The following is a 27,253-nucleotide window of genomic DNA, read 5'->3' as shown; positions in this document are numbered from 1 at the left end:
AGAAGGCAAACCCGCTTAAGTTATCAGGAAATGGGTGCTTGTGGTGACTATTTAAAAGAAAAAAAGCATTTTCTCACTGTTAAGTTCAAGTGAAATTTCAATCAGCAAAATCAAAATTTCACATATGGTACTAGAGCCTTGTACAATGAGCCTTATGATTTTGCTTAAGCATGTCTGAAGGCCACCCATGTTCTTGCCAGGATGTCTGTATAATGAATAACAGAACTACAGCACACAATCCAAATAATTCCATTTAGAAGGAATCAAGGGAAACAGAATACAACTTTCTTAAATGTATGGAGTAAACCACAATAATATACATATGATAAATTGACTATATTTGAGCAACAATCTGAACCTCTGTCCTTCAGATCTTACCTTATAGATATATCCCTATATTTACACGGAATGGAGATGAAGGTAAAAGAATCACAGTGAAGTACAGATTGGAGGCCTAAAATTTCAGAATTATATTGGGTGTCCTTCAGTAACGGGAACTAAATCATGGGCAACTGCTGGACAAGATGAAAACTTCTAAGAGTGAGTTTTGACTTATAAAAAACCTGGGAATTTCTACTTCGGTTCCCTTAAGACTTCTACATAGCTTGCATGCTCTGAATGGAATCACAGAAAAAAAGTAGACTGGTGAGACGACATCTGGAGAAAAGACATCTAGTTCAACCTCGTGCTCAGTAGTGCCAGATTCAAAGCCCAATTAGCTCGCTCAGGGCCTTGTCTAGTTAAGTTTTGACAATCTCCATGGATTAAAATTTTTCAAGTTTACAAAGAATTTTAGTTGTTAATCTCCTACACCAGAAAAATAAAGAAATTCTAAGAGTAATTAACATCTAAAGATAATAAACTCTGAAGTTATACGACATTTAACCTCAAAAATTAGCCACTGAGCTGCCTCCACAAGCAGATAAATACAAGCCTATGAATTTAAGCACTAAGTCAAGTTCATTAAAGCCCATTTCTGCACATAAAATAAACCTCGAATGAAGAAAAAAAAAGTTTATAATTTCCCTTCAGGTAAATAAACTTTATAAAAAGACATGTAGAGAACCTTTTTCTTATCACACTTAGTTGTTACTTAAAGGAATAGCTTTGAAATACAGTTATGTTCTTATGATACATACATGCATCAGCCTTGCTCCTATAAACTGACCTAGAATTTCTGTAATGATCTACCTGCCCTTAGACTTCAGCACTCAACTGAGTAGGTAGCATTCTCATTTTTGATTTCTGAATCAACATTGCTTAGCTTGTATGAATACAGAAATTTAAAGAAATTATTTTTATATAAAGAATTTATTTCTAATAAGAACATTTGTGTAGATATTTAGGAAAAAACCACAAAAAATGCCTTAAAAAAAAGAAAAACAAAAAAAAGTATTAAAACCAATTAACTCCATTTGACTGGTTTGTAAGATCTAACAGAACTCTAAAACTCTATTGTAAATCATAAAATTTGATATGTAATTCAAACATTTTAAATGCCAAAAAGTCCTATGTATTGTTAAATTAAAACTTATAGAATCACACTGTGTTGTAAACAACAGTGTACAATGAAATATGCACAGGAGAATTTATCAGGGAATTTATTATTCCATTTCTCAGAAAAAAACTTTTTTAAATGTCTGGTTCCTATAGTGCTGTAGTTACAGCAATGAAAATGCTCAAGTTTTGCCAGATTTTCTCCGGGCAGAATCTTACACATTAATTCTGATCAGAGATGTATAAAATAATAAACAATAATAAGCCAGCTTGGCTATCATTACCTATTTCTGTGTAAATAAAAGGCTTGCTGAAAAAAGAATTGATGATTCCTATCAAAGATTAGTTACCTATCTCAGCATTTTGTAATTCGTATTCATCAGGTGAAGTCATTATCTGGAAAGTAACATGTATTATAAGTAAACAAACAGCACTTCATTTGGTCAGCCCAGTTGCCCAGAGCTTGTTTATAATTTAGAGAAGACATGTCTTCATGAAGACAGATGTCTATGGCTTTGGTAAGGAGGTAGATGGATTCTTTTCCTGTGAGCCAATATTAAATAAAAACAAATGGTAGGTTTACTGTGATCAACTGTTTCTGAATTTTTTCAGCAGACCTACTTATTATTATCAACTGGAAAACAGAAACATATTTCCAAACAGACATAAACACAAAACCTCAATTGCAAAAGAAGAGGGGGAAAAAAAAAGGAGGGAGAAAAAAAAAAAAGGAATTGTGCCTGGAAAAGACTAACAAAGAAACTTCAGATCAGATAATCTGAAATAGGATTTTTGGCTCTTGATTTCCCTGTGTGGAAGGTTCCTATCAAAACGCTACTGGACTATATCCAGCCTGCACGCTAGGAGTGCTTAGTTGAGTTGTCATAACTGCTATAGTTTTGAAAGGTCAAGAGAGCAACAAACTATCTAGACTGCCAGACACCACCTCACACACTATTGACATGAGGGAAGTAGTTCTGCTACCTGGGATAGAGCATCCAAAACAGGCAGTCTGCCGCACCAGGCAGGCAGGCACATAATGCAGACAGAGTGAACATGCCTTCTTGACTTTAGTTTTCCATATGTGCTGCAGGGAAGTCACGATTTCAATTTTGCACATAAAACATCTTCTGCTAACCCTTCTGCCACCCCTTCTGCTACCTTATCCATCCACAGGCTAAACAACATAGACATCAAAATGCATGTCATAAATACTTAACTGGAAAACAAATTTTAACATAACTTTATTGTTAAAGGCACCACACTGGGGCTCCTGCAAGATCTGGATTTTTTTTTGGTACCATATTCATACACAGCATAAGTAAATCCCATTTCTTTAACCAAAGACATTCAAGCTACCTTCTTCTAAATAGCTCCAACTTTGGGCTCCACCCCAACTGTTATAAATGGATCGCTTAAACCAGACATGCCATTAGTATCTTTTACCCAGAAGACTTCTCTAGCTACATTGGTCTCCTAATGAAATAAAAAGTATGAATATATGTGGTGTAACAGAGAGCTGTAAATAATTCCCAAAAGCCTGGAAACATACACAGACACAACACATGTGCAGAGGAATCCAAGGATTAAGTGTGCTTTTACTACGTAAATCAGAGAAGCCCAGTCAACTAGTTTATTGCTAGCTCTGTGCTGCCCTACCTAGATTACTGCCCCTACCACTAACATTTGAGTACATTATGAATATGGAATAGAAAAACTCAAGTATTCCTGATCACAAAGTCATTAAGGTTTTTTTTTTTCCAAAGTCTGTACTGGTTCACTTCAGTAAGGCAAACTATCCCAGTTAACACAAGAGGTCGATCAGTGCTTTGCCAAGATGCAGGTCATTATCACGGTCATTTCCTTCACATGCAAAAAAACCTGAAACCAAGACCAATTAATGAATTTACAGATTTCATCAGGACTTGGTGCTATCAACACACTCAGAAGCCAGATCTTATAAGAGACTTCCTTCCCTCCTTCCCACTGCTATTTCAAATGGAAAAGTAGCTAAGAAGTTCAGAGCTACCTCAAGCAGTTTGGTAGAGGACATGCAGAGACAGGTCTCTCCACTCATCTCCACCCTTTGGTTTTTTTCCACCAGTACTTACTACAAGCTGAAAGATGGAGGTGGAAGCAAAGAAAGGAACTACAATAAAAACACACAAACAAAACACTCAGCACTGGTGAGGCCACACCTGGAATGATGTGTCCAGTTACTGGCTCCTCAGGAAAAGGAAGAGAAAGACATTCTGAAGAGAGTCCAATGAAAGGCCACAAAGATGATGAAGGGACTGGAGCACGTCTTACATAAGGAAAGGCTGAGAGAGCTTAAACTGTTCAGCCTGTAGAAGAAAAGGCTCAGGGGACATCTTTTTGTTTTATATAAATACCTGAAAGGAGGGTACAAAGAGGGTGGAGCCAAGCTCTTCTCAGTGCCCAGTCACAAGACCAGAGGCAGTGGGCACAAACTGAAACACAGGAGGTTCTCTCAGAACATCAGAAACTTTTTCACCACAAAGGTGACTGAACACTGCCATATACTGTCCAGAAAGGTTGTGGAGTCTCTATCCTTGAAGATTCTCAAAAACTGCCTGGATATGGTCCTGTGCCACTGGCTGTAGGGCAGCCCTGCCTGAGCAGGAGGGTTGGACCAGATGACCTGCAGAAATGTCTTCCACTCTCAACCATTCTGTGATTTTGTGAAAAGTGTTCATAAGGCTGCTCACCCACACCATCTGTGTACTCAATTTATAAGTACTCTGTTTTTGTTATTTTGTCTTCATGTTTGTGAGGTGAACTGCACTGGTCCTCCCAACACAGGCCAGTTTTCACACTTCACACCTCTTAGCCTCTGCTCTGTAAACAGAAGTAAACTTCTCCCTTGCTTTTTCGTCACCTGGAGCTGGTCGGTGTGGTTGGTTTCTAAATGTCAAAAACTGTTTGGCCTTTGGTCACTTCACAGGGCTCCCTCCCACGCATGTCTTAGGTACAAACCTGCTTCCCAAACATCGTGTACTAACTGCAGTCCTCTTCCACAATGATAGATGTCTTCGTTCCCTTCCTCCATTGTCTTCAGACACCTCTCAGCACTAGTCCAGTACGAAAGGATCCACGTTAATTGTAGTTGTTGATTTGCTTCCTACTTTCTGTTGGAAATACCTATTTCTAAAAGTTAATTCCTGATAGTGGAACCCTGTCTTTAATCTCCAAGAGCACCACAGACCCCAGGACACTAATTTATAAAACAGGTACGCTGTACTCTACATGAGGGGCAGCTGATCTACCGCTCACAGACTCATGTACGTAACAGGGCTTACAACTCAGTGCCTCCATCTATAACCTTCACAGAGCCCCCTGCCTTTTTCTTGCCTGTTTATGTGGGAACAGAGGTAGAGAAAGGTCAGACACAGTAAAAATACCTTCAATGTATTGTCAATAATATAAAAGGCTCCATCCCGAGTCAGTGAAATTCAAATTAAAGACAGCAGACAAGGAAAAGAAAGCCATATGAAGGTAAAACAGTAACATCATTATTAAACAATCTACTCCATATACACTACAGGAAGTTAGATTAAAAAGTGGTTTTTCTCTGGGGAAAAAAAGTGTGGTTGCTACAGTTGTGCAAGTCACTAACTGGAAAGTACACTGGGTATTTTGGGAGTAACGCAGAAATGACCAATACCTTTCTCTGCATGGGTTTATTAGAGTTTCCCTCTCTAGTGTTTCCCTATTCTGAAGTGAAACTGCTTCAGGAGCCATTCTGCTACAGGATCGAAACGAGCAGCTCTTCCAGGCTTCCCTTGGGGGAATCCCAAAACTCACACGCAGTGCTTAAAACACAGCTGCGATGTCTCTGAGCTTGTCATGGGGAACGATGCCATACAGAATGACCCTCATTTTCCCAATTTAGGAAAGAAAAACTGTATTGCTTCTACACTTTGGCTGCTGCAGACAATCCACAGGGAAAAGGCTTGCTAAGGGTGACCGTTTCATGAATTTACATCCAGCTCTGGATGTGAACACATCTATCTTTCATGTGTAAGCAATTCCTTCTTCCACATTAAGTGTTCTTCTTGCCAAACACACAGTTTTAGGCATGAAACTCCATTCCTAGTGCTCCTGTACAACACTTATGATTGGAAATTAATCAAATGCTAGTATTTGTTATGCATAAAGCTGATATTTTTAAAGAAATTTACGAGGTTTAAAAAATAAACATCTATTGTTACTAGAAATGAACCAAGTATCTCCTCATATTTAAAGACAAAGAATCAAAATCTCAGTGGATTTGTCCAAGGATGGACTCATGTTAACCTCAGAGGTTGAATTTAATTTTACTACCTTTCAAGTCTTTACTTCAAGTTACACTTACACGTTGTACTACTTATCTATTTGAACAAAGCATTAGGTGTTGTTGCCTTAGGTTGAACTAAGGTGAACATGGAAAAGTAACTCCAAAATGTTATAGTTACCTTTTTACAGCATTCTGCCACAAGTAAAACTCCCTGTGGCAGAATGCTGTAAAAAATTTTCAGACATGGTCCTGTGTCAGTCCACAATATGATTAAAACTACTGTTGCTAAACATATACACTGACTCTCTCCATTTTTAAACAACAGCCTTATTATCTTTTCTCCCTGCACTGTTTCTGAAATAAGGTAAGTAGTAATGACTCAGAATAAACGCTGAAAACACATCACTGTGTTCTCCCTACTGATTTCTAGGATTTACAATAGCATATTTCTAAAATAGGTGGGGTTTTCCCTTCACACAGCAAAATCAGCCCTATCAGCTGAATGTCTGTGCACACGAAACTGGGATTTGTCTGATTCACAAATAGCAGTTAAAAAGTAAGTCTTCTCAAACCTGAATGACATTTGACTGCTTCAAGATCTTTCCCTCCTTTAGAAATTTAGCAGACAGATTTTCATACTTTTTAGAAGATAATGCTGCCCTGCAGGAGCCGTGAGTATAACTGGCATCTATCAACATCATACTTAATATTCCATAAGAAGTGCTCCGTCCTGCAAGAGGACATAGGCAAACTCCAGGGAAGTGAAGATTTAATTTAAATAGACAAGTTCAAAACTTTAGCCTGGAGAACACAAGTGACAAATGCTGGATTTTTCAAGGCAACCAAAACATTTGCTCTGAACATCACAACCACTGGATTTATAAAGAGGTTTCCCATTCTTTGTAAGAACATTTCCCAAGAAAAATATCTATGGAGATAAAAAAAAGCTGAGTTTTGAGTTTCTTAAGAAAGTTAAAAGCAGCTTCTTGTTTGCAAAAGTTTGAAAGACTCATGCAATAGATTGAAAGAAATGCAAGGATTTTTCTTAAATGACCAGTCACCATGAAAACTCCTCCCTGCCCTTGAATTATTCTGCTAAAAAATAGTTTTCCAATGATTAGGTTGTTCTCAGAAGAAATCCTAATTAACCCTACACTTACCATCACAGTGTTTGATCATACTGCCACAACAGAGCCCAAAGTTTCTGCCAGGCAAGACTGCCATCAGGAAGGAGAGATGAAATTCTAAAGGTGTCCCATACCCCATCAGAGACAAGTCTGCATCAGTCCTGGCCCACATACCTACACCCAGAGCCCCCTGGAAAGGCAGTGGGGGATGTAGCTGGAGATGCCCAGCACCCAGGGCCCTGGCAAGGCCACCTGAGGGAGGAAGAGCAAAGGCTCTGCAGCCATGGGAAAAGCGCAGCCTGGGGACACAGCAGAGCCAGCCAGGCCTCCCAAACATGCAAGCACTAGCTAGCACTAGCATCATCCCTTAGCCATCAACTCAAAAGACTCTTGGGAGTAAGTTTTAGACGCTTTTGCTTTTGGAGATTTGTGCAGACTGTGATCTACCAGGTATCTGTGAAAAGGAGCTCCCACTTCCTGCTTCATTTTCGATGAACTATTCAAATTCTGTTTGGTTATCAGAGGTTTATTTTGCAAACAAACAGGAAACACAAACAACTTAGAGCCACAAATGGGACTGTTCGGCCTGTAGCATTTTATAGTTTCCTGTATTTATGAAATTAAATCACTTATACAGCCAAGCACCTCTACAATGCCAGGTACATGGCATAAAAAAATGCCTCAAAAGGTACTACATGTTTATTCCACCAGTTATAAAGAGCTTAATAAGCATCTGCCTAAAGTGTTAAAATGCAATGTGAAAGACACTCTGCACCCCAAGCCAGAACATTTATGAAAATACTAATGGAAACAGGAAAGGACCATAGCTACATGGTTTTATTATTAATTTCAAAAATATAGCTTTTGTCACTGTGTCATAAAATGACACCTTGTTTTTATTTTTAAGATGAAGTGGTCATAAACTCCAGCTTTGTCTTTTGATAACTGATTTTTAAGTGATATTATCTCTGTTTAGCTGGGGTTGGTGGGAGATGATATAAAAGTTGATTATCAGTACTGTCAGATATCTAGACTTATTATGCACTCAGAATAAGCTAATAATCCAAGCTTATAGACAGGAACAAAAAGAAAGCAAAGTGGACACCACATGCAAAAGCTGGTAGCACCAGTCTGCACTGTTTTGCTATTAAATTTAACTGAGTTACAACATTGCTTCAGCTGATGTTTCTGCAAGTGTGTTTGAAGGCTCATCTGGACATACATGTGTGCATGTGAAATGCACACAGTGATCACATACAGTTCCATTTCTCTATTACTCTATTTAAAAGTTGAGTTTTTAAAGATGGATTTCCACTAAGAGATGCTTTAGTGATATTTTGTTTCATTCCATCAGGAGTCTCCTTCCTGGGATAAAAATCAAATTTTATATCCATAGCTAGAATGCCTAAAACTAAATTAAAATTGCTTTAAATTAATAGCAAACTTAAAATTAAACTCTGAGATTCTTCACTGTCACTCTTTTTACTCACTTCATCTTTCAGTGACTCAAGTAATTGTTTGTGTGGGAGGATAAAACAAATGCCTTTTCCACAGTGCAGAGCATATGGTTTCATGAACGACAAATCTACACAGATAGAAGTTTCACATTGATTATAGCTTTTACTGAATAATAAAGGTGTTTTTAAAGCTTTATGTACACCATCAATTCTACTGTACTTCCCACCAAATAAAGCAAACATCTTGGTAAGTATGGCTGCCAAAATAACACCAAAAAAGTGCATCTCTATTTTGCCCTGAACTATTTTGCTTTAAAGAAAAAGGAAGAAGAAACGACCAAAATGATGTTTCAGTTTGCACTTAATGAAACATTTTATTTGAACAGGTCATTACACTTCAGTTTCAGGGACCTTTAGAGATATCAAAAAGAACAAAAGAAAAAAAGAAAATTAAAAAAAAATCCTGACTCCACACAATTCATGGTGGACTTCTTACTTTTCTTATTGATGTTATTTCACTTTGCACAACTATGTAGTAGAAAAGGGACTGGAATGACATGGTCCACCTGTCTGGGAAAGGTGTCTTAAACATTAAACTATGCTCCGTGACACAGACAACTTCAATACTTTCTAAAAGTTGAAACAGCATCAGGAGAAGAGATTGAGATTTGAGCCCAAAGCCCTAACACCATTCTTCAGTAATCTAGGTTATTTTCAAGATACTTTAAAATTTCAGACTAGCTATATAAACCAGGAAGTAACTCTACAGGCTACAATGCAATGAGGAGACTGTGCAAAAATCTAAAAATCTGTTAAGAGAGATTTGCAACCCTTTACAAATACCTGCAAAATGTAACAAAACAAAAAAAAAAGCTTCAAAGCAAGCAAAGTCTCTTTTGCTTTACAATTTTTATACACAAATAAACAATCTACAGTATAATGACTCCAACACTTTGGAGAAGCTAAGTACTTTTCAGTTGCCTTTCTTGGTTTGTGAAAGTTTGTGCAAGTCACACATACAGATGAGTTCAATGTGCGGACAGCTGCACTTAAATTATTTTCCTGAATGTCTTCTACATTTCTTGCACCTCAAAAACATAGGTGGTTGGAATTAAAAAAAAAAAAAAAAAAAAGGAAAAAATCCAAAATAACTGAATTATACCTTGAAATGAACCCAGACTGCCATAAAAGACCCTTTCATAGTTTGAAGAGCAACTAATAATCAAAACAAAACTTTTGCAATTGCCAGTTATGTGCAAAAAATTGTCACTTTTTAACATATAAAATTTATTTCGATGTCCTATAGAGTTCATACATATTTTTCAGTCTCATTATTTTTCCCCAAAGCTCCTCAGGTTTGGACTCAGTCACAAGTAGGTGGAAGAATGCATCCATTTTGCTTACAGTGTAGCACTCGAACCACAGGCTACAAAATTTTATGTCAAACTTTTATGTCACGCAACAGTGTGGAGCTATTGGTGAATTTCTTCTGGTCTTCTCTGATGTTATCAGCTTATTTCAAATGCTGTTTTACAAACATAAGTAAAGATTTGTCAGATCTTAATGTGGGTGTGTTTGGGGGTTTTTTTAAGCCAGTTTTTTTGATGGACATTGCATTACATCACAATGACAGGCATTGAACCGCACGAAAGAAACAGTTTGGCAACGTCCCCACAAACATACTATTAAGGGCAGTTCTGTAAGCTCCTTGTAGTCTATCTACATTACAAAGTATGAGACAAATTCTGAATGTAGGCATGGATTTGCTTAACTCAAGAGTCCAAATTGCCTCATAATATTCAGTAGTTAAATATTTTCAATATCATCACAATGCAGTAAACAAGACAGAGAAAGTAAATTGCATTTTATCTAGCAAATAGCATCTCAGTACTCCAAGAACTTGCAGAAAAATGTCATTTTGAAAAAGTAATTGAATGAGTGAGTACTAAAGTTCGACCACTGTATTGACAGAAATTCAAAGCTGCCCAACAAACTCTGAAGACAGGAACGTTAAAAGTAAATAACAATTGAGGGGAAAAAAAATCCATAGTTTACATCTTACCGCTTCGTATTCCTCACTGCCAAAAAGGAACATAGTTGCACCTTCGCAGCCTGACACTAGTTGCCCAGAGCGCCCAAACGCCTGAAGTCAGATCTTCCCCTGCATGCTCAGCTCCAGTGTCCCAGCCGGGCAGACTTCCCAGCGGCGGCACAGCTTTCCCACGCTTGGGCTGCTCCTGGAGCGCTGCTGCTCTCGGGCATGAACTCCGAGTCTCTGCTGCGGGGCCGGCGGGATGGAAAAGTGCTCCGGGAGCCAAACTCTCCGGACGGCGGCTGCGGCGGCGGCAGCGGCAGCCCCGAGCCCGTCCGGAGCCGTGCGGGGCGGGCAGCCCCAGCCGGGGCGGTGCGGGGCAGCCCCAGCCGGGGCGGTGCGGGCAGCGGGAGGCGACAGCGCCGCGTTCCGGCCCTGCCCCGCCTCGCACGGCGCCGCCCAAATTGTCTTCGGGGAAACGCGTGGTTGGGAAAACGCGAGTGGGGCCCGCGGAGCCGTGGCCGGGGGTGGAGAGCCCGGGCGCACCGCGGGAGCCGCGCCTCGGGAGCGGCCGCTCGGTGTGTTCATCACCGAGAAGCTGAGGGGGAGGATGCTGCGGCCGGAGCGCTGGGGGTGAGCCAGCAGCACTGGGTGAACCGAGGGGTCACACTCTGGATCACCTCGCTCCTTTGAGAGTCCTGCAGAAACCCATGGAGCTATTTCACTATCTCTTAGAAAAAAAAAAAATTCTCTCTCTCTTAGAAAAACCAAACCAAACCAAACCACCACCACCACCAATAACAACAAAACCAGCCCAGGATTCTTTCCTGTTTCTATGTTTCACTCACTTCATTTTCCTTCTGCTGATTAGTACCAGACTGCTCTGTAAGTGAGACACGATGCAATTTTATCTCTGTAGCACAATGGCACTCAGGTAACAGAAAGGTATACCTGCTACATCCAGTGCACGGGAAGCAGATCCAGCATGCAATACCACACCGTGACAGAAGAATTCAAGATCCTGCCTCGCTCCTGGACAACTTCTAGTCCAGGCAGAGCAGGCAGGAAAGAGTAAAAGCAGCCAAAGAGCAGAATAAAACACTTAACACTAAAAGACTTCAGAGACTAATTCACCAACAGCATTCCCGAACTAATATTAAAATGGGGCTTAAAAATAAATCCCATTAAAAATGTTTTAGAACAGCATAAAGTAATCTGGGATGAAGAAATAGTGTCCTCTGGGAAAGTCTGTTCTTTACAACTGAGAAAAAGGCCACCAGCTGGCACCCAGTAAAATGACCACACTCAAAACTGCTTTAAAACAGCACTAGGAAACCCATCCCCTCTCAGCTCACTCCTGCTGCTAGCACTATATCCCATAATCAGAATTATACACAAACCCTAGGAAAAAAATACAGAATATGTAATGTCTTAAGGAGGAAATGTGTGGGTGTATGCTTGCCCATTTATATCTATAATCGAGTTAATATAATATACACATCTCATGACAAGATACACACAGAGCACTGAAAACCACTTTGTGCTCCTCGATTTCCTTCTCTTCCACAGAAGAAAGAAAACAAGACCTCTTTCCTAACAAAAGCACTAAATGAAGCAGTTCAAATACATTGTAAACATCCTCCCTGTTCCTTCTCCTGCCTCATCTGCTGCTTATTTTAAATAGACTTTGTCTTGACTACCTCAATTTCTTTGTGTGAGTTAGTAGGATATTCTTCTCTCAATCTGCCTTCTCTGTCAAAACAGACCTTTAGTCCTCTGTTGACTAAACGTGACGTGACTCATGACTCTGGATTTTTCAAGTTCTTGTATGTATTCATGTATTCACAAGCTGAGTTAAAACCAAGAAAATGGTTGGAAAGGGCAAATTAGAAATCAGAAGACACTAATCTTATTTCTAACCATATGTTTACAAAATAGCATCAGTTTATCTGTCAGCCAAACTGGTCACTTCACATTATATCAACTGCAAATTACTCTTCAAACAAATAATACCATAACATTGTGTTCCCAGAAATTAAATAAAACATGCACAATTCCTGTATGGCAGGAAATATCAGACATCAGACACTACTAGTGGAATGTAAGAGTCACTTGCCCAAGTTGGTTGTCCATATCGATGCTGAACAAGTGTGGTCACATATACTTATTAGCTTTAATATAATTGCCTCAGCTTTACTGCACAGTGTTTTTAGCACAAAACCACACCTGTCAATACTAGGCAAAGCCAGTGTCATCACTCATTACTGTGTTTGTCAGACACAGCTCTTATAAACAACTGAATTTTGGGTGCCATGGCTTGATTGCTCCCTTTTGGATATGGCTCTCCTAATCAAATTTGGAGAAAAAAAAATCAGCAGGAATGTTACAAGTGCTTCTACCATCAAAAGTAAGGAAAGCGTATTCCTTTCTACGTATGAAAATTATTATGATTTTAATTATTTTTAAAATAATTTTATCAGCTTCTCTACTTTGGGCACAAGAAATCAAGGGAGGATTGCAGTTTGCAAATACTCAACAGAGACTTAGGGCATTATTCAGGCTGTCACCATAAGTGACTTTCATGTCACAAGTAATTCTCACTACAGACAGTACAAGCAGCCAGAGTCTGGCAGCTTGGACAGTAAATAAGCTGAATTGCTCATTGCTCTGTTGAATTGAAACATCATGACAGGTAGCAAAGTCTGTCTCAGGGCTCCACAAAGCAAATCTGTATATAGCTTTTATGATTCAAGAGTTAAAAGTCTGCAAAAATGCCACTCCTGTTGAGGGTGTTTAAACTTAGCACAGCACTGCTGGATGACCTCTGCTCCACTCCCAGCTAAGTGATAGTGGGTTTTTGCTGTGCAGCCTTCTGCTGGTATCTTAGTGTGACATGGGACTGACCAGCATAGGGCGGACAGTGTCTAGCTAGTGCTGACCCTTGCAGACCAGAATCCCATGATCCACATAGAAAGAGTGAGTACAAAAGTGGAAATTAGAGAGAGAGAGGTTGGAAAAAGGAATTTGGCAATGATGGCGCTGGAGACGTGGTGGAATGAGAGTACAGAAAAAAGAAGAAAGCAGTGTGACTCTGTGACCCACAGGGAGGAGAGTCTAAAAGCCAGGCCAGAAGGCAGGAACTAGGATTAAGCAAGAAAAGCATTCATGGCAGGTAGGGAGCACAATAGGATTTGAAAAGACTTTCACAGGGACAGCTGGCTACCTGACTAGCCTAAAGCTAGGTGGTAACCAGGGAAGAGGGGAATGGTGAGGACCAGGGCAGAAATGCTGAAATGGGTAGAACTGGTTGATCTAGCAAATATGGGCTATTGTAAAACCTGTAAATTGGAGACTTCAGCAAGAGACAAAGTTGCTATGCTATTTTTAGTATAGCAACAGAACTGGGATAAAAGCAGAAAGTATCAAAACCACAGCAAATGGTCTAAAAAATGGAAGGTGGAAACAATGCTAAGGGTGAAATTGCTCCTCTCCACCACTGGTACTTTTCAGGAGGACATGTTCTTGAAGATGTATGACAGAGAGCTACACAGGTACCCAAACCCAACTTGATGAAGAGTAGCCCTTAAGGAGCAGCATTCAGAGTAAAGAAAAATAAACTACTGTGATGGTGAGAGTCAAGATTATAGTCTCAAATGATGAAGTAAATCACAACAATAAAATAAGTAACTTATTCAGCTTTCTACTGTATGCAAGCACTTTTAGAGCAGCTCTTACTCATCTGTAGAAGCAAGGACAGCAATAGCAATCCTAATCGTCTGTTAACAGAGCCAAGCAGGTACAAATGCATGAGTCAATATGTGTGGACTTTGTTTTCTCTGATTGCTTCCCTAAATTTTGTTCCCTTTATAAAAATCTATTAAGGTGTATAGCATCTGGTAGGAGGGGAGTAAAGAAGACAGAGCCAGACTCTTCTCAGTGACTCCTAATGAAAAGACAAAAAGGAACGAGTATTGACTGAAATATAGGAAAATCCATTTGAACATAGGTATTTTTTTGGTGGTGGTGGTGGTTTTTTTGCTGAATCTTTTTATTGTACTGTGAAGGTGACTGAGTACTAGCACAGATTGCCCAGGGAGGTTGAGGAGTCTCCATCCCTGGATATATTCAAAAGCCAGCTGAACACAGTCCTGGGTAATCAGCTCTAGGTGGCCTTGCTCTTAGCAGGTGACTGGACTAGCTCCAGAGGTTCCTTTTACTTCAATCAGTCTGTGAACCTGCAACAAATTCATGTAAAAATATCTGATTCACATTGATATTGTAGTGATTCTATCCCTCCATTTCAATATTCCAAGATTCAGCATAACGACTTTTCAAATTGCCAAAGAGAATAGGATTTAACTCTGGTATTTAAACTCTGACCTATGTCTTTTAAGCATAGCTATGAACTGTCTACAGTATAAATAGCTTTGTATATCATAGTACTTTAACTTAGTGCCTTTGGGAAAACAACAGAAAAAACTGCTGACATGGTTGTCAAGGTTAATAGACTAAACAGACCTTTCTTGATAAACAAGAAGCTTTCAACTTGCATCCAACAGTAACAACATTTTTTTCTTCAGGAACTGTAATGGAAAGCAATTGACTCTCTCTTACCTAATTCAGATTCAAATTCAAATCCCAGTGAAGAATATCAACAGCTTGTAACTCTCTTACACAGCTAGCAACAAGAATTGTCTCTTGTAAACACGACAGTTTCATTTTAAAGGAATTTTGGCAATGCTGCTATTTTCATTTTTCATTTACCTCTGGCAAAAAACCTCTGAGTAACTTGTCCCCTCTCACGTATGGGATGAAAGAGCAAAAACTATTTCACTTTAATAACCCTCCATCCAAACTATCCCATACCAGCACGTAATAATGTCTTAACAAGGTTACTTATATGGGAAAGTTATGATTAGCAAACAATTTTTCAGTTTTTATATGAATTTTAGCTCTTCGATTGATTTTCTCACATGGAGGTCATTCTAACTCTGGGCAACACACTTGCAGCAGCATGAACTGTGGTTTGCTTACACCTCCAGGAGGGTTGCTGCCCTGAAGGAGCTACAGGATGGATCTGAAGCCCAGGACACCTTGTTCCTCTGGACCTCAGCACATTTAGAAGAATCTATCTTTTCCATTTCTTCTCATTGTTGTAACTCCCTGAATGCAGTATGGTGGTAACCACAGTGTCTTGGCAGTTAAGAGCAACTGGGAAATAAGACTCCATGTTCTAAGAAACATTCAGGTATCTTATGAAAATGACGGGGCTGTCTCAGCAAGGGAGAATGAAAACATGTTAACCCAAAAGAGTTAACAGCTTGATCATAACACCATGCTCATATACTTTCATAACAGGTTACGTAATTAAGAGTTTCTGAGACTCCTTCTAAACACCCTATTTGTATGCTGGGGGTATGAAAGGAGAAGGATGGCAGGGCCAGGACACAATTTGGACCTCTTCCTTCTTTTGAATGACACCTTCCTTTCTTTTTAAAGCATCCCTCAAAAAATAGCATGGTTTGGGTCAAGCTAAAGAGGGGTTTTTTTGTTTGTTTTAATTTTTGTATCAGCAGAAGTGTTGGGCAGCATCCCAGAACACGGTGCAGATTCCAAATGATCAGGATGCATTTGCAGCAAACTTTATATTTCTTTTCTGAATGTATGCATTTTATATCCAACCATAAAATCAAAGTCCATCTCCTTCCATAAAATTCCATACATCCTGTAGAATGCTTATAATTCTCCCTTATGGATGGTATACATCTGAAAGAGGGTTGTTAAGTAAGATTTTTTTTGTGAGATTTATTTAGGTATATAAAAAACCAGTGTGAACTAATTCAAGATGCACTAATGAAACACTTCCTTCAGATTAATGCCACATCTTAAATCTCAAAACCAAGCTTAAAATGAATGAATAATAAAATAAAATCTGAAAGTATGCCCATGGAACTCTTGGAATGCTATGTAAATTTTATTTTTAAACACTGAAGCTGCTTATCATTTGCAGATTGTTATTGGTTATTATGGTTACCATTCTCTAACACAAACCAATCTGCCTGCAGTTTTCTATTTCAGGATACAGCAGTGATAACATTAACAGCAGACTTAACTTCTCAGCTTGCAAACATACATACATTAGGGGCACATGCTATCTCCTGCTGCACTGAAAGATAACGTAAGTATGTTCTCACAGTGTCACAGAAATAACAAACCGCTGTTCTCCTTGCAGTTACATATTAAAAGATCTAACCCAACTCACAATGAGTGTCAGAAACTTAGCAAAGGTTTGATACCATTTGTATTACAGATACATAATACCAATACTTGTTGTATTATGAATCCTCTGCATCACTTGGATATTGGAGAGGTGCTATAAATGCTATAAAGTTGGAAGGTCTGCTCACAGGTGATTGTTCCCATGTGTGGGCAAGACTTTTTATTTTTATTTTTTACATGTGATGTAGAGTCATGTTGAACATTGCTGCAGTGAAACACAGAGAACAGGAGTATAAACAGAAAGAACAATTCAAGCGTTCAACATGCTGTTGCTGGTCTAGGATGGTCACAGAAGTCACCTGCAGCCAAATGTTCTGCCAAACACTTCTGAAATAGCTTCTGAAACAGTAAATTCTGTCAGAGCTTTAAGTGGTTGGAAAAAAATGTCTTCAAAAACCATATTTAAGAGAAATAATATTTTGAGTACTAAAACAGAAAGAATGTTCATTTTGCTATACTTCTTAATTGCAAGAAGGGAAATGAATATGCTTTTGAGCATAGACTATCAATAACAGAACCAATCTTCAGAGACAACACTAAGATCTTGAAATAAAACATATAAGCCTCACACAACCCCATAAAAATGGCCTGTCCTGGCTATTTTTCCTTAAAACATACAGCTTTCCACTGAAAAGTTACTAATTTATAGTGTCATCACCACATCCTGCTGCACCGAATGCAGCATCAAACAAACAGTGGGTTTTAACCTCAGTGAAAGTCTCTTAACTCTCACACTCAGTATATGTCTGCTTTTGGGGGCGCTGAAATGTTTCAAGTGCCACGAGCAGCTCCATGAGCACCAGATGCTGATCCCCCAAAGCTGCAGACTGAGGAGTAACGTTGGCTTGTAGCTGTGTACAGGAGCTACCACAAACTACCACAGATATTAACCACCTCTGGCCACATCCACATCCTGAAAACTGTGCTCCAGTTACAACTTGTCCTCTGGGTATTATTGTTGTGCAATTCCCATACTCAGGACATTAACTTAGTAACTAATAGTTCATAGAGGAGATGTCTGAGCCCCTGGTCCTTTAAAATGTTTTTGTTTTTTAAAATGTCCAACCATATCTCAGAATTGCATTTATAGAAGGGCTTGTAAAACTTGAGCAATCGAAACCTCCAAATTCTGTTCTCATTTCAGAAACTAAAATGCACCTAACCAGGAGAGCCACAACAACAGGCCACAGCAGGCATTTTAGCTTACTTTGCTTTTGTTTATTCATTTTTGGCACAAGCCATCATTCCAAAATTCCACCAATTTAAATTATTGGTTATCACCAAATGTTGTGGTTTCTTTGGCCTCATCACTTCTTCAAATCTCAGTTCCCATTTCTCATTTTTACTGTGTTTGAAACCTCTAATATTTCTGATGGTCACAGTTTTGCAATCCTATTAATTAATTGTGTTTAATTTTTGGTGTACTGGCTTGTACAATTTAACAAACTCCAGTGAAATAAGTTCTGGTGAAATGTGAAAGCTGGAAAACTTGTCTCTGCAGAAAGGAGTATCTATCACTTGAGACCCACTTCAGAGTCCAAAATAGGAATAAAGTGGAATTTAGGCAGCATATGTGCTGTTGTAATGGCTCTCTCATCTATGAGACTGGGCGTCACCCTGGCACAGCAGAAACGTACTTCAGTTTGATGAGCAGGAAGCCAGATGTGTAACCCTGGTGGTAACTCTCAGGGTGTTGCGGTGAAAACACAGTATATCAGCATGTCAGCTAAGTGGGGGCAGTAGTTTGAGATGTAATGGATGAAAAAAGTACTGTAAGTTGCTCCTTACAGAGAACTAATGCAGCATGTTACAACAACGTCTTCAGAACTGCCCTGATGAGATGCAGCACGAAGGTAAGGTACTTTTAGTCAATCTTCCTTGTCCACTCAAATTAACAGAATCTTGTTAGCAGAGAGTAAGAAGGTGAACACTTAGGGCAAGGTGAAAAGGTCTTCCTCTTCCACACTGAAAGGACACATTTTTTCCCATTTACAATCTAGATTGGTGTAAAAATGTGATTTTGCAATTACATTTTTCTGTTTGGCACATCTTTTTACCCTTCTCTTGCTACAGTTCATAATCAGTACTTATAAAAAGAATGCTCCAAACAGCCTGGTTCCCTTGTGCTGACAGTGCTAACAGCTCATGCATCAAAGCAAAGAGCAATCCTTCCAATTGCATTTCTGTGTGAGGCTTGCCTTCTCTGTCCGACACTGAAGGACTCTGATACTCCAAAAAAGGCATTTAGGTATTTTCTACATCCTAGTTAGAGTTTTAAAGGTGAACCTGTTCCTATGATACAGCAGTCATACTCTACTAACTTTTTAGGTACAAATCTATGATACATAATGAGTTGGATGAGAATTGCTGAAGTCACAGAGGAACTCCTCCTAAGTACAAAAAACTTACTAGGCAATTGATTTAAAATGCGGAAAAAGGGCAATATTACAAGAATTCTAATCAAATCCGTAATTGTTGATCTTAATATGGTAGTGACCTATAAGAAGACAGTATTTTTAATTCCAAGCTGCAAGAATTTCTCCTCTCCTAAATTCATACAATTGAACTCAAATTGTATATCATACTGTACATGACATGAATGGAATAATGGATTTACACTAAACCAGAATTAGTGTAGAAAGTTCTTTTTAAAATTTAATAAGGAAATTATTCTCTCAAGTGGTTTAGTTCTAACACCTTAAGCTTTTCCTAAAATGAAATATTTCCCCCATTACAATGCTAGTTGCTTTTTTTATGTCTATACAAACACTAATGAAGCAGGGAGATCCATGTGAAATCACAGCAATAGAACCTGATCACATTTTCTTGACAGAAAACATTCAGCCAGAAAATATCATGATATTTTGGGAACTCACTGATTTACTTTGAATTTTGCAGTAAGTTACCAAAGTGCTTAGTTTGAAAGCGACTTTTCTAGCATCCCACCATAGCATCAGGTATTGAAACTATTATATAATCAAGCATTAACCTATTTCTTACATACCAAAGTGACCCCGTTCCCAAGACAAACAGGAAATATTGCTGAAAAATTGCTGAAATAAAATATTTTATTTTAAAAATTCAAACATTACTTTTTCCAATGCCTCATATATATATTCATTTGCAAGTTTCTAGAGAACAGATACTGAAGAAATTACTCTTTCAAATAACACTATGGTTAGAAAATACTTGCTTCATTGTTAGCTTATAAAAAGAACATTATCATTTTATAAAAATGATAAAGTAGATGTGAATGTGACATGAAAAGATTCTTTCAAATAAATGCTGAATATTGCTCATAGAATCATAGAATATTTTGTGTTGGAAGGGACCCTTAAAGGTGTTTTGGTCCAAACCCCATCTGTAAGGTTTTTAATAAGAGGGAAAACTGTAAAGCCTAAGAACATCTTAGTCACAGAGATTTTCTGAGAAACTCTAGCTTGATGAACTGAGATGCTGAATTGTGTACTAACACGACAATTCTGTGCAGGAATTGCACAGAAATAATAATACGTACTTGACTGAGAACTTTGTCAAACTCAGAAGACAGTAAGTTACAATTATTGCAACTGTAAGACAGTCTTTCTACAGGCATCCTTTGATCAGAATGAGCCTACTCAAAGAGAAATTTAGCTTTTAAATCTAGAATTGTTACCAGAGCTTTAAAATGGTATTTTTTTCTAGTAATTATATTCCATTAATACCATTAACTAACAAGCTAAAAATTTTTAAGGGACAAATATTATAAATTGTCAATCTGATGGCATCCTTTCAGCAGCCTCAAAATATTCAGGAAAAAATAGATGCTTATATCCACTAAAATACTGCAAAATGCAATGTATCATTAATGAGCTGCAGAAAAACAAGTTGTTTTGTGACAGCAGAAGAAATGGAGCTTGGGTTCCCACACACACCTCCACGGTACCTTCAGCTCTTTCTCATTTTCCCTACACACCACATGTTCTGTACCCTCAGCTCCCCTCCCCTCCCCAAACTTCTCTTCCCTTTCCATGAGCTGCTGGTTGAACAAGAGGCAACATTCATTTCAGCTATTCCAGAGTAAAAGTCGTGCTCCTTGGCTGGCTGGATGTTATCTTTTGGATGCCAGAGGAGCCCAGAGTGTCTTACGTCTCCGATGCTGGCATGTTGAGAAAATGGCTTTAACAACTCCGTCCAGCCCCCAAGGTCTGTTATAGTCACTCAGCACTTCTGAGACCTCTGCAAGGCTGATTTAAATTGGCCATTGGATTGAAGTTCCTGAGAAGCACAACTAACAGATGGAAAGTGGGATTGCATAAATCTTAGGAAATAAACCTAAAAAATCATAGCTGTTATACAAAGACTGTCCATACACTTTAATACTCAGCAACTTGTTTAAATATAAGATGATGGCATGAGCTGCAATGTAAACATTTAATCTGTCAGTCAGAAGATTTCCAAATTATCATTGTCACAGAACAATGGTTGCTGTTATTAAGCAGTTACAAGTATGGTATAAACCATAGGCTCTTGCACAGTGTACATGCAGTACCAGTGGCACATAAAAATTTGTAAACAAATGCTGAACTTATAATGAAGGACTTAAGATTATATATTCATATGTAATTAGACAACCTGTTTTCAAAATTCTGATCTCTCCTGTATTTTGGCCCATAGCAAAAAAATAATTTAAAAATATTGAAATAAAGCATCCTAGTTTAATAGCCTATAAAATGAGTATCTGAATGCAATTGAAGTTTCAAGGCACTTTACCACCCCTCCTTTTACACCCTTTTTTTGCTGCATTTCCACACCATGGATTCTGGGAAGTAAATAGCAGAATTAGCCCTTTCAGTTTCATGAATTCCTAGGCTTGTTCACTGCAACTTGAAAAAAGAATGAAAAATAGCAGCAGCAAATATATATTTCACTGATGGTAAAAACATAAATTCAGGTAAATTTGGGTAAATTGGAAAAAGGCAGGGTGCCACTTGTCTGCATAGAGGGTGAGGTAAGGACAAAATGACAGCCTCAGGAGACTGTAGAGAATTACTCTGCCTGATGTGCTTACACTTTCTGGCAGTTACCAAATTTTCCATATTGAAGAATTTTTATGTTACAGTGACTGTGTTGGTGATGAAAACGTATCAGTGGTTATGCAATAAATATTGTTTTATTTCATTCAACTATAACGTTCTGTATTAACTTGAATACGTCAGGGGTCAATCTGCTACAAGGACATCCTGAAATTTGACAATTCAGAAAAATGTATCAATGGCCAATTATGCAATTTGTATCCACCTTTGATGCAACAACTGTCATTAAAAGACTATCATCAATAATCAATTTACTTAATTATTTGTGCCAAGAAATATGAAAGTTCTCAAGCTATATCTCTTCTTTAATCTTCGCAATTACTTTCCTCAAAGACATTTAAAAAATTCATTTTTTCAATTAGATAATGTCTGAGGACTAGTACTGCCAAAAAAAAAAGCTAATTTGCAAGTATGGTTTTCCATAAAATGCTTCTGAACAAGAAGTGACTACAGCCAAAATTCACATTAGCAAAGCTAAATGGTCTTTCCCTCGTGACACAGCTAGAGGCTAGGATAAAAACTGAGGAAACATGAAAAGAATGGTCATCAAATATGACTTTGAAAAAAGCTTTGGCCAAATGTTGACATATCCATGCAACAGACATGGTTGAATCCCTTTTATTCCTTGCCACCTGTGTTTCACTTCACCTATCCCTCTTTATTGCTGCTTCTCAGTTCACAAGGGCTGTACATCCACAGCACCACCCGCTGTGATCCCCTTACCCTGCCAAACAGTAACTTCTTCCTCCATCTAACAGGACCTCTGTGATCATGCTAAACAGAACTTGGAGTTCTTCGTGATGTGCTAGGAGGGAAAAGCTTCATTTTACTCTATAGCCCAGATAAATCAAACTCACCTTTTCCTTGATGACATTATTTGACAACCAGTAGACAGAAAGATGAAAATGCTGCATGGACACGTGGACATTATTTGTGCTAAGTTCTAGCATTAGGTTGCTTCTCTTTAGGAAAACAGTATTTTCCAATTTGACTTTTTTTTTTCACTTTACAAATTTTTCCCAAGGAAAAAAAATTATGCTCCAATTTTTCCCCATTTAAGTTGTATTGGAGTTGTCAGAGAACCTTAAAACATAATTATTCATCAGAACTTTTAATAATTGCTTGTATATAAATTAAAACATAAAGACTTAAGCTTTCAACTATAGTAATTAGATAAGAAAAGACTAAAGGTTATAGCTGTGGTTGGACTCAGTGATCTCAAGGGTCTTTTCCAACCTAAATGGTTCTGTGATTCTATTAGTAGCTGATTTCTACTGTTCTGAACATCCATGCTGAAAACACGTTCAGTGGAGTTGTATATAGTATTTGTACACTTTGCTACTTCATGGCATACTTCCTGTAAGACTCACCATTGCGTTATTGCCCCCACAAACATACAAGCACATTAGAATTGGAGTAAAAGAAGTTGTCCATAAAGAAAAGTTGTCCATAAAATGAGAACAGAATGGATGTTAGCAATAACTACTTAGCTTCCTATGTGGCGATCCCTAAATAATCCAGGAATAAGAATGATCCAAATCTGATTTCCTGCTAGAAAAAAGCTCTGGAGCAGCTGTTACACAAGACAATGCCCCTGAATTTTCTCAGAATAACCCTGGAAAGCTACTGTCATGTCTGTGGTACAGTTTTTTACTGCAACTTTATTCAAATCTCTCATAAATGTTATAGAAAGCAGCAAGCTTAAGCGAAACATTTGACTTAAAATTATGTTTATGTTAATTTTATTTTAATCCCCTTCCTTTGTTTTACAGTGCAAAAAAGAAAACAAAGCACATCCATTAGAACTTTAAAAATAGTATTCGTCATTTGTTTATATTTTATTTTACGAGCACAGCTGTTGTGGGATATCTGCTGCTATAAGTCTATGGCCCCAGGATACATGTACCTGGTCAAATGCTGCCAAAAACCCACTTCCGAGTGTGTTCCACAATAACCCAAACAAAAATAGTAGAGTATAATGTTTGTGTCTGTAAAGAGAATGTACTTCAAGCTACAGCCAGCAGAGAGTCCCATTGCACTCATATTGAGGAGAAAATAATTTAGCACAATCCCCAAAATCACGGAACAAACAGCAAGCTACTTCATTTTGACTACATTAATAGGGTTATAGACAGAAGCTCTCTGCAACAGCCACTTGCAAGTGCTTTCCCTCCCCCTCGACTAATTTTTTTTCCACTTTTTCAACATTATAAGTCAAGTTAGTATGTTTTAAAAAAGTATAGTTTGGACTTCCATAAAAAGGCTGACACACTTCTCAACAACATTTCAGCTTGTTAGATGAGAACAAAGTGAAACAGTTTAACTGTAATTAAGTTAACTTGCAAGCCAGCCTCTACATCACATTGTAAAATTAAAGGGCTCCCGAGCATCTGGCCTGCTCTCCTTCCGCATATGCTTACCCCAGGAGTAATGTGCTTAGTTTGAGGAGACATCAGGCGTCTGTCAAGCATGTCAGCCTCACTCCAAGCAGGCCAGCCCTTCCAGCAACAGCAACACTTCTTGCAGGACCAAAACCTCCGAAGCAAAGCAGTGCACCAGCAAAAACTTCAGCAACTCAGCCTACATTAACCATTATTTAAAATACTTGTCCAGCTAAGGCCTGGTTTACAGGGCCCAGCTTTTGTCTATATGGTGCAAGACTGTTTGCTGGCGATTTCTCTCAGCTGTTGATCTGATTCAATCCCTATGTTAGGTTACAGCTCAGCAGAGAGCCCGTCACCATCAATTACCAAGGAGGAGTGGGAGGGCTCCGTGCTCATGGTGACGTCAGGCGCTGTAGGAACGAAGCCTGCACACTTGCTGGAGTAACATAACACTTTATTAATCTCAGATGCATGCCTTGCAGCACACATGGCCCCCTGTTAACTTACAACTGGGTGTGCAGCCAGAAACAAGTCCTGGGGAAGCACCTGAACATAAACACTGCATAATCGATTGATTGATGCTTGTGGATACAAATCTTTTTTTTCTTCTCCCCCACTCCCAGAGATATTTTGCACTGGAATTTCAAGCTGTAAATCTCAATTTAAGTAGGAAATTTCTGGTTGACTATAATTAAGATAGAAGATCTAGTATTTTAGAAGATACATGTAAACGAACCTTAATCATGATTCTTTATATAAAACACCATCCTAAAAAAGCCTCATTAGACATATCAGCATGGCAATATTTCAGTGCATTCGCCAGTCCACTGAAATCATCAGGAAAACTCACATGCATAGTATTATTGGCCCTAATGAGTTTAAGAATTTGCAAGATTAAGGTCAAGACTTAAAATAAGAGCATAGGTTAGATGTGAATAATAAGAAGGAAAGATATATGTTTGTATTGGTCTGAGGGTTCTGAGTGTAATAAAGAGGAGAAAGCAGCAGGGAGCACAACAGGCAAGGAATGGTACAAACAGAGAAAGAGTTCCAGAGAAGATGCCTTCTGCCTCTGTTACCACTGAGGTAATGAATGCTGAGACAGTGACTCCTCAGAGTAGCAACAAGCACAAACATTCTTTTGGCTCCAGCTGCTCAGTGAGCTAAGCTATCTTCTCCTCTGCCTACATCTTCAGACTGGTCTTTAATAGGCATGCCAGACAAGCAAAGCCCCATAAAGTCCAACCAGTCCAAACTGTGGTCTATGAGAGCTGAAAACATTGCCTATTTTCAAAGGCCAAACTCTTAACACTGACTTTGTGAGTAGAATCTGTAAAGTCAACAGTACTTGGAGAGGGAAAGGCAGACCTACATGTCTCATAATAAGAATTCAGTATTCATATTAGGTCCAGTTTGGATGCTAAATAAGTAGAAACTTTGCCTTTCTTTCTCATTAAATAGACATTTCTATTTACCTGAAATAGATTCAGCAAAGAAAAATACACAGAACATTGACAACCTCTTGCATAACTTATTTTGACTTCCATAAGGCACTTCTAAGGATGGATTATTAAACTCAAAATGTTGAAACGACTACCAGTTTCCGAGGAAGCAAACAGTAAACTTCAGCAAATACAATTTTAGAAGGCTGTGAGAAAAATAGCAATTTCTGATGCAACACTGTATTAATAATGTCGGCGGTTTTACAGTTAAGTTACTGAGCTAGCTTTTTGGCAAAGTTATTATCCTTAAAAAGTTTAACACATGCTGTGGGACACAAATACCTTGGGGCAAATCAGAACTACTCTGAAGAACACACAATCACAGTCCCAGCTGGAATATTGCAATTAGGACAGGGCAGCTCCCATTCCAGAGGCTTATTTTCTACCCTTCAGCAGAATTTACAGAATACTGAAACTAAGCTTGTAAGACCATGCTGTCATCATGGTAAATTTTGGTATCACAATATTGAAATAAAAGAACTTTGTAATAGAAAACACAGTAATAAGATGATTTAAACTGTGGAAACAACAACAGAAAAATTCACCTGTACCAATCATAAAGTTTCCGAATTTCCCTAAATCTTCTATCCATAGAATAATAGAAATCACCTCTTTTTCTTTCATTTTTGTTTGTTTGTTTGTTTGTTTGGGTTGTGGGTTTTTGTTTTTTTTTTTAATTTTTAACTTCTGAGCAGACAGTCATGGAATTAGTATACAGTAAGTGCTAGATGATTTCTGTCTATTTTTGCCCAACAGGGTGAATCATCACCTAAGAAGTACCAGATCTGTTAAAAGCTGCCTGCTGTGTATCCTGACAAATTAGGGTACCTTAGAACAAAAGTAAGTGACCTTCACCCCCTTACAGAAAAATATAACATCTTTACTAAGAGAACAGAACACAATTAATCCAATTATTATTATTGTAATTCATTCTTTAATCCTGTATAGCTCTAATGGAGAAGCAGCCTTTAAATCTAATATTCTGTATTTACAGAATGATTTCATCAGAAGCCTCAAATCATTTTAAACACAACTTTATGAAATTTTACTATGTTTGGACTATAAATGCCATTAAGAACATCAGAAAACAGAAGTACTGGTTAACTAAATGCTTAGTAACATACTAATAGAGGCTTGCTTGTGAATGTTTAAGTTTTTTTGGTTTTGTCTCTTTGTCTAACAAAGCGAGATATCTGCACTCTGCCTCTTTTCATCCCAAGTTAAGCATGGATGTCAGTCTATAAAAGTTCTTGTTGACAAACCAGATCAAAAATGAGTACTTAGAGATCACACAGTCAATAACTCAGAAGCTGATAAAACCTTAAGACATATGAGTAATTTTTCTCATCACCAAGTTATTGTGCATCAGCTGATCCATATGTGGACATGTGGGCATGCTTAGCATATGGCAAACAAATTAAGGCAATTTATTGTAATTCTGCCTCATTATGAATTATGTTATCTGACATTTTGTGATGGATTTATGCATGAACAGGTAATGCATGGCAACTTGTAAATCTACATGTCTAAATCTAATACATATATATATATACAGGTAAATTATTCTATTTCTTATTTCTTTCCCATTTTAAAGGCAGATAAT

At 38.2% G+C, this 27,253-nt stretch overlaps 1 protein-coding gene across 8 annotated transcripts in view; it reads right to left on the bottom strand.

Moving 5' to 3' along the window:
- The window catches only part of CACNB2 (calcium voltage-gated channel auxiliary subunit beta 2), a 250,153-nt gene that overhangs the window by 102,410 nt on the left and 120,490 nt on the right, over positions 1-27,253 (bottom strand). The window contains exon 1 of one of the 8 annotated variants that reach the window (XM_032678370.1): positions 10,441-10,722. The exons of the other annotated variants lie outside the window; for them this stretch is intronic. Within the exon in view, the coding sequence (XP_032534261.1) occupies positions 10,441-10,473 (33 nt within the window). The 5' untranslated portion in view covers positions 10,474-10,722. Of the gene's footprint in view, positions 1-10,440; positions 10,723-27,253 lie in introns of those variants that run through there. 8 annotated transcript variants of the gene reach the window in all.

The sequence above is a fragment of the Chiroxiphia lanceolata genome, chromosome 1 (genome assembly GCF_009829145.1).
Source record: "Chiroxiphia lanceolata isolate bChiLan1 chromosome 1, bChiLan1.pri, whole genome shotgun sequence".
Lineage (NCBI taxonomy): Eukaryota > Metazoa > Chordata > Aves > Passeriformes > Pipridae > Chiroxiphia > Chiroxiphia lanceolata.
This window is presented reverse-complemented; position numbering and strand designations above follow the sequence as displayed.